The 7,440-nt window shown below is 61.9% G+C and overlaps 2 protein-coding genes across 14 annotated transcripts in view; one reads left to right on the top strand and one right to left on the bottom strand.

Annotated features, from left to right (window-relative positions):
• The window catches only part of Wdr34 (WD repeat domain 34), a 10,132-nt gene extending 3,192 nt beyond the window's left edge, over positions 1-6,940 (top strand). Inside the window, exons 2-9 of one of the 6 annotated variants that reach the window (XM_013509406.1) lie at positions 3,280-3,522; positions 4,579-4,688; positions 5,049-5,206; positions 5,464-5,573; positions 5,810-5,977; positions 6,042-6,274; positions 6,353-6,531; positions 6,632-6,940. In XM_013509406.1, coding sequence (XP_013364860.1) covers positions 3,280-3,522; positions 4,579-4,688; positions 5,049-5,206; positions 5,464-5,573; positions 5,810-5,977; positions 6,042-6,274; positions 6,353-6,531; positions 6,632-6,870 — 1,440 coding nt within the window. In that variant the 3' untranslated portion in view covers positions 6,871-6,940. Of the gene's footprint in view, positions 1-3,276; positions 3,523-4,578; positions 4,689-5,048; positions 5,207-5,463; positions 5,574-5,809; positions 5,978-6,041; positions 6,275-6,352; positions 6,532-6,631 lie in introns of all 6 variants that reach the window. The other 5 variants (XM_013509407.1, XM_013509408.1, XM_005413560.1 and 2 more) reach the window with 5 other exon arrangements.
• Positions 6,939-7,440, bottom strand: part of Sptan1 (spectrin, alpha, non-erythrocytic 1) — a gene marked incomplete in the record, with an annotated part of 59,990 nt that continues 59,488 nt past the window's right edge. For all 8 annotated transcript variants that reach the window (XM_005413564.2, XM_005413568.2, XM_013509404.1 and 5 more), the window contains 1 exon segment: positions 6,939-7,351. In XM_005413564.2, the coding sequence (XP_005413621.2) occupies positions 7,226-7,351 (126 nt within the window).

Genomic DNA, 7,440 nt, shown 5'->3' with positions numbered 1-7,440 from the left:
GTTGAACCCAGGGCCTCATGCATGCCAGGCAGGTGCTCTGCCCTGGAGCTACATCCTCGACCCCATTTTAATAATTTAGAAAATGTTTGATTCAGTGAGGTCCTGTTCTTTTCGAGGTGCAGCCTTCAGGGCACCCCTGCATAGCTCTAGCAGTTTTCCACCTCTGCGGAGTGCTTTTTTTTCACAGAGCCCTCTGAGGGCTGGGGTGGGTCTTGTGTATTTTCTCTTTGCTTCCAGGTGACCGTGCAGCCCAACTGCGGGCCCTGATAGGAGCCCAGCCTCACAGGATCCCTGTTATCTTTGTCCTGTGCTGTCCGCAGAGTGTGGCTCCCCCTGCTGGAAAGTGTGTGTTTTATTTTTGGTACTGAGTATTGAGCCTGGGGTCTTCGCACAAAGTTGCGACATTACTGGCGTTGGGCTGGAACTTGTGATCCTCCTGTCTCAGTTTCACAGTGTTCTGGGATTGCAGGCATGTGCCACCATGCCCCGTGACAGGGTTTGTTTTTATTTTATTTTGTTTATTGAGACAGGTCTTGCTGTGTAGTCCAGGCTGATCTTGAACTCACTGTATAACCCAGGCTGACCGAGAATTCTTGATGATCCTCCTGCCTCAGCCTTCCAAGTGCTGGGATTACAAGTGTGTGCCACCATGCCTGGGTCAGTGTTTTTAGGCAGTATGTGGGGTCCAGGGGAATTAATATCTGCTTTGTAGCCTGCTGGACTTTTTTGTGGTACTAGGGATGAAAGCCAGGGACTTCACACTGTGCTATAGCCCCAGTTTTTATTTTATTTATTTATTTATTTGGTACCGGGAATCAAACTTAGGACCTTGTGCTTGCCAGGCAGACGCTTATGCCACTGAGCTATATCCCCGGCCCTATTTTTTATATTTTTTTATGTTTTTGGTTTGTTGTTTTCAGACAGGCTCCTCCTGCTTTGTAGTTCAAGCTGGCCTTGAGCTCATGGTGCTTCTCCTGCCTCAGCCTCCTAAGTGCTTGAATTACCAGCAGGCATCACCACGCCCAGCTGAATCTGTTTATTTATTTATTTTTTGTCTCTTTTTTTTGAGACAGGGTCTCTCTCTGCAGTTCAAGTGGGCCTTGAGCTCACTTTGTAGCCCAGGCTGGTCTCAAACTCGCAACGATCCTCCTGCCTCAGCCTTCTGAGTGCTGGGATTACAGGGGTGTACCAGCACACCCAGCTTGAATCTGTGTATTTTAAGGTTAGGTTGCTCGCTTTTGCTGCTTTGAATAGGTTAATTTCTGGATTTATAGTGTCTTTAAGGGATTTGGGGTGAGTTGAGCCTGAAAGTAAAAAGCAGGGCTGGGGAGGACAGGTGTAGAGGACAGGTGTGGGGTGAGAACCTCGGGTGATTTTGTGTCCTGAAGTTGCAGTCTTCTTAACAATACTGTTTGAAAATTACCATTTTCCTTGTCTCCTTCATACCTGTCTTTATTCCTTTTCTTGCATCCCTCCCCTCAATTTGACCCCTAATGTCTTTTTTTTTTCCTTTTTTTTTTTGAGGCAGTTCAGGCTGGCCTAGGACTCACTATGGAGCCCAGGCTGGCGTTGAACTCGCAGTGATCCTCCTGCCTCAGCCTCCCAAGTGTGTGTAGAGTGTGGGGGATAGAGGTCTGCGCCACCTCTTTGCTCCTGGCTTGCGTTGTTTCTGTGTATCTTGGTGCTGTCAAATCGTTTCGTCTGCAGGCCGATGGGGAGGAGGATGAGAGGCTGCGGGAAGCTCTTTCGAGTGTCCAGGACACTGGCTCGCCCTGGCCCCTCCTTGAGGCTTCGGGAGTTTGAGATTCCCGTGTCTCCCTGGGGTGCTGTGCGTTCTGTGCCCGCTCCTTCTGCCTCCGAGGTCCTGTGGCCACTGCCTGTCGCCCTCCGGAGCCCCGACGGTGGCCCAGGTGGCCAAGCTCACGGTGGTCCATGCCAGGCCCTCTCTGGACTCTGCCTTCACATCCAGACCCCAGAGTCGCCATGTTCCCTGCCCAGCCAGCGCAGGCCCACACCGCCCTCCAGTCCTCCCTCAGCCCGGCCCTGCTGGCCTCTGGATGTTCCGAGAAGTTGTGGGTTTCTGTCCGGCCTGCTGTTGGTGGCCTGGGGCTCACCCCAGTGGGGACCCCAGTTCTTGGTGGCTCGTGGCCTGGCGCACGCTGCCTGCCTCGGGGTGCAGAGCACACAGTGGCATTTTGTTTTTGTGCAGTGCTGGGGAATCCGCAGGCCAGGAGCCCAGGACCTTTGTGCTGAGCCGTAGTGTTCCCCGCCCTCCTTTTTTTGGTATTGGGAGTCGAACTCAGCACCTTGTGCTTGCCAGGCAGTCACTTGTGCTGCTGAGCTGTAACCCCAGCTGCTCCTCCCTTTTTTGAGGCAAGATCTCTCTACTGAGGCAGGAGGATCGCTGTGAGTTCAAGGGCAGTCTGGGCTACATGTCATAAAACCAAAGGAGAAAAAATAAAAACATCTCTTCAAATGTCGCAGGCCGGTTTCCAAATTGCAGTCCTCCTGCCTCAGCCTCCCGGAGCACTGGATGCCAGGCGTGTGTCACATCTGTCAGCCCTTTCTCCAGAAGTTGTGCTCTGGCCCCGCCTGACTCTTGCCCTGGGCTCCCTACTTGGCAGCTTCTGCTGGCTTTCGGATCTCAGCATCTGCATCCAGCCGGCAGCCCCGTCCCTCCAGCTCCTGGAACACAACGCTGTTGGCATTTGGTGGCGATCTCTCTGTTTGTCCCGCTCCCCGCAGGGAAGTGCTGGGGAGTGTTGCGCGTTTTGTTTTCTGCTGTGTGCCCCGTGCCCGCAGAACACTGCGCTGATGGTGCTCCCTCTGCTTGTTTTCCTTTCTTTAATTTTTTGAGACAGGGTTTTGCTATGTCGTCCAGGCAGGCTTTAAACACTTGTAGCCCAGCCTGGCCTGAAACTCAGCGATCCACCCGCCTCAGCCTCCTGAGTATCTAGAATTGGAGGAGTCCTCCCCTAAACTCCACGAGCCGTGGTTCTAGGGCTGCCAGCATATCCAGAAAGGGCAGTCTGTCCTGTAAAATAGTTTCACCTCAAGTCTTGGGGCAAGCTCATATTGGCCTGTTGGGGTCACACGGCCACCCAGAGCCAAGCACTGGTGCGCGTGGGAGATGCAGTGCTCTGAGTGGCTGCTTGTGGTCAGCGGGCCTAGCATCTAGAAAGGCGGCTGCTGCCAGCGTGGGGCGCGGTGTCCAGGAGCCGCTGGTGAAGTGTCTGGGGTACAGCCCGGTGACATGGGTTTCCATCTCCCTCCCAGAAGAGTTGCCAGACCACCAGCATCGCCACAGCTGAGGCGGGCACCCAGGCCCGGAAGTGCACGGACGCTCAGGTGCAGACCGAGGCCCCGGTGCCGCCCGCGCCCCCTGCGCCCCGGCCCGACGCACCCGGGCTGCTCGCCTTCCTGCGCCGTGTGGAGCCCGCGGTCACTCGCGAGCTGAGCCGGAACTGGCAGAGCCACGCGTTCGATGGCTTCGAGGTGACCTGGACCGAGCCACAGCAGACGGTAGGGCTGGGACGGCCCGTGACGCCTCCCCTCCTACCCGTAGTAGCGCCTGCCCGGGTAGCATTCACTGAGCTTTTACTTCTGCCAGGTGCTGGACTAAGTCATTTCTCTTTGGCAGTGCTGGAGTTGAACCCAAGGCCGTGGCCAATGAAAGACATCTCCAGTCCTTTTTATTTTTTCAGCCCTTTTTATTTTGAGTCGGCCTTGCTAAGTCACTAAGTTGCCCAGGTTGGTCTTGAACTTGTGATCCTCCTGCCTCAGTCTTGCAGAATGGGGGAGCACAGGCGTGTGCCCTCAACACCTGGCCTGATCTAAGCTTTGTATGCATAAATCCTTGAGCGCCCTCTACTGTTCCTGGGGTTGGTCCTGTCAGTCTCCCAGAGGTGCGGTTGGGGAAATGGACCCCTGAGCAGAATCCTCTTGTCCAGGGTGAAACCACAGTGGCAGGTAGGTCAGGCCGGCAGCCAGCTGCTGGGGTGTCGGGGTGCTTTCTCTGTGGTTCCTTCACCCTTGGGATAGTGGGGGGGGGCAGCCCTACGCTCTCCATTGAGGGCTGAGCCTGAGTGACTTGTTCCAGGTCACATAGGTGACACTAAAAGTAGCCCAGCTGCACAGGAGGCTGAGGCAGGAGGATCACACGTTCTGTCAGCAAATAGAAAAGGGCTGGGGATGTGGCTCACAGGGAAGCATGAGGCCCTGGGTTCCATCTTCAGTAGTTAGGGGAAAGAAAAAAAGGAACAGCTTTGCCGCTGTCTGGTCTGGGGTCCTTCGATTTGTTCAGGCCACAGCTGCTGCCACTGCCAGCTTGGTGTGCGGAGACCCTGTGCATGCGCCCCTCGGCCTGGTCTGCAGCTGGTGCCGGCCTTGGCTGTCCGGCCCTGCAGTCTGCCTTCTGGAGGCGACATCTGTAGGGCTATGGTTTCCTCAGGGCCGGCCGCTGTGCTTGGCCAGTGGGAGGGCTTTCCCTGTCCAGGCCTGAGTATGGCTTTATCTTCTGGCCGCAAGGCCACCGGGTGGGTGGCTTGGGGCTCAGGGTGGGGACGCCTGTCTCTGCAGGTGACCTGTCTGCACACACTGGGTTACCCGCCGGCCCAGGAGCAGGGTCTGCACGTGACCAGCGTGTCCTGGAATGCCACCGGCTCCGTGCTGGCCTGTGCCTATGGCCGGTGAGTGATGGGGGGCAGTGGGGGCCCCAAGACTCATCCGGGCCGTCTCCCTAGGGTTGGTGCCCAAGCCTGCCATTTTGGGCATCTTGCTTTAGGCTGCCTGGGCGTGGCTGAGTGCGGCTTGGTGGGAGCAGCAGGGGAGGGCTGGGGACCGCGCCTTGGTGCCCACCTGGCAGCCTAGCCTTCCCCGGCCCGCTGCGCGGAGCCGCCCTTGGCACCCGGGTCCTTTCCTAGCGTGTCCTGCCCCGGCTGGGCGTGGGCTGCACCCCTGGGGTAGCAGAGCGCGAGCGCACAGGTGATCTGGCCGGGACAGCGGGGCAGAGGGTGACAGAGCCTGACGGCGGGGCCCGTCCCGTGCAGGCTGGACGATGGGGACTGGAGCACGCTCAGGTCCTACGTGTGCGCCTGGAACCTGGACAGGCGCGGCCTGCACCCGCGGCAGCCGTGGGCGGTGGTGGAGGTGCCCAGCGCCACCATGTGCCTGGCCTTCCACCCCACACAGCCCTCGCAGATCGCAGGTGAGCGCCCGGGGTGCCTGTGCTGAGCTGTGGGCCCGCTGGCAGGGGCGCGGTCTGGAGCCCATGGAAAACCTGGGCGCTGCACTTGCGGGGTGGGGCCTGCAAGAAGGGCGTCCGCGGAGCAGCAGGAGGGGCTGGGGGCGGGGCCTCGCGAACGAGGACCCAAGGGGACCCTAACGGGGCCTGCTGCAGCGAGGGGCCCTTGAGCCTGCTCCGTGGGAGGCGTGCGGGCTCACGCCCGGGCCGCGGTCCCGCAGGAGGGCTGTACAGCGGCGAGGTGCTGCTGTGGGACCTGGGCCGGCCCGAGGACCCGCTGCTGTGGCGCACAGGCCTGACGGAAGACAGCCACGCGGACCCCGTGTGCCAGGTCGGGCCGCAGGGCCGGTGGGCAGGTGTCGCCCTGCCCCTCGGAGGGATGGCACCCCAGCCGAGGGAGGCGATCGGGGGCTGGCCCTGGGGCACGAGTCCCGTCTGTCCCCGGCCTTCCTGTGGCTGGGTGCGGGGCTGGGTGCGGGGCTGGGCGGGCCCGCGGCCCCTCGGGGTCTCCTGGAAAGGGCGGGCGGGCAGCCCGCCGCTCCTGCACTCCCCTCCCTGTGGCGGCAGGTGGCGTGGCTGCCTGAGGCGGGGCGCGGCCCCTGCTCCCGGCTGCTCAGCGCGGCCCCCGACGGCAAGGTGCTGCTGTGGCAGGGCGGCGGCGCGGGCGGCCTGCAGCTCCGCGAGGGCTTCGCCCTGGTCCTGCAGCAGCTGCCTCGGAGCGCCCGGCTGAAGAAGGTACGCGGGGCGCAGGCGGGGGGACGGGCCCGCAGGGCTCGCGTGACCCTGCTGCCCTCCACAGCCTCCCCGGGGCGAGACCGAGGTGGGCGCCACGGCGGTGGCCTTGTCCAGCTTCGACCCCAGCCTCTTCATCCTGGGCACGGAGGGCGGCTTCCCGCTCAAGTGCTCCCTGGCGGCGGAAGAGGCGGCCCTGGCGCGGATGCCCAGCTCCGTGCCCCTTCGGGCCCCGGTGCGCTTCGCCTTCTCCCCGCACGGCGGCCCCGTCTACTCCGTGAGCTGCTCCCCGTTCCACAGGTGCGGCTGCGGCCCCGCCCCGCCGAGCCCGAGCCCTGCGCCGGCGGCGTCCGTCCGCACGGCCCGCCTACCGCTCAGGCGCCGCCCTGCCTGCCCTAGGAACCTCTTCCTGAGTGCAGGGACCGACGGCCACGTCCACCTGTACTCCATGCTGCAGGCGCAGCCCCTGGCCTCGCTGCGCCTGTCCCCCCAGTACCTGTTCGCGGTGCGCTGGTCCCCCGTGCGCCCCCTGGTCTTCGCGGCTGCCTCCGGGGAAGGTAGGGGCCGGCCACCGGCCGGGGTGCCTCCCTCGAGAGACCTAGGCAGAGGGCTGCGGGGCGGGGCGGGGCTTGAGCCTTGGATTTCTACCCCCCACAGGTGACGTCCAGCTCTTTGACCTCCAGAGAAGCTCCCAGAAGCCCGCGGTGTCCGTTGAGCAGACCCAGGACGGAAGCCCCGTCTACTGTCTCGAGTTTAACAGCCAGCAGCCCCAGCTCCTGGCTGCCGGCGACGCCCAGGGCGCGGTCAAGGTGTGGCGGCTGAGCTCGGCGTTCACGGAACAAGGGCCCCGGGAGACCGAGGACCTGGACCTGCTGGCAGCCGAGGTGGCCACCTGAGCCTGGGAAGCCCAGGGAGGCGCCCCTCCCCTGTGGTTCAGGCGGGAGCTGAATGAAGGGGTGAAGCCTTTGGGGGAGAGCGAGTCCTTTATTTGATGTTTTTCGCACGAAAACGGAATATTTGGGGCGGGGGAGGAACAGGAAGGGCGAGCCAGCCGCTCCGGAGTTTCTACGGCGGAATGAGGGCAGCTGGCTCCCGACAGGGGCTGGGTCCCCACGGCAAGCGGCGGCTGTGACTGCATCGGAAGCGGTTCGCTGAAGCACCGTTTCTACTACGTCTCACCCAAGCGAAGCGGGCTCACGGGTACAGAGTGACACTGGCTGAGGAGGGGGCATGCAGGGCGGCGGGCGGGGGTCAGTTCACGAAGAGCGAGCGCGTGAACTCCACGTAGTCGAAGGCCGTGGGCAGCTCGCGGCCCTTGCCGTCCACGTAGGGCTTCATGTGGGAGACGCAGTAGTCGGCCTGTTCCCGGGTCAGGTTCTGGGGGCGAGCGTGCGAGTGCTGGTCAGTGAGGCCCGCGGCGGCGCTCTGGGCGGCTTTACAAGGTGGCCCGCCCCGCCCCCACCCGC

Source organism: Chinchilla lanigera, unplaced genomic scaffold, assembly GCF_000276665.1.
Source record: "Chinchilla lanigera isolate Chin_1 unplaced genomic scaffold, ChiLan1.0 scaffold00169, whole genome shotgun sequence".
Taxonomy (NCBI): Eukaryota; Metazoa; Chordata; class Mammalia; order Rodentia; family Chinchillidae; genus Chinchilla; species Chinchilla lanigera.
Note: the sequence above shows the minus strand (reverse complement) of the source record. Positions and strands in the feature narration are given on the sequence as shown.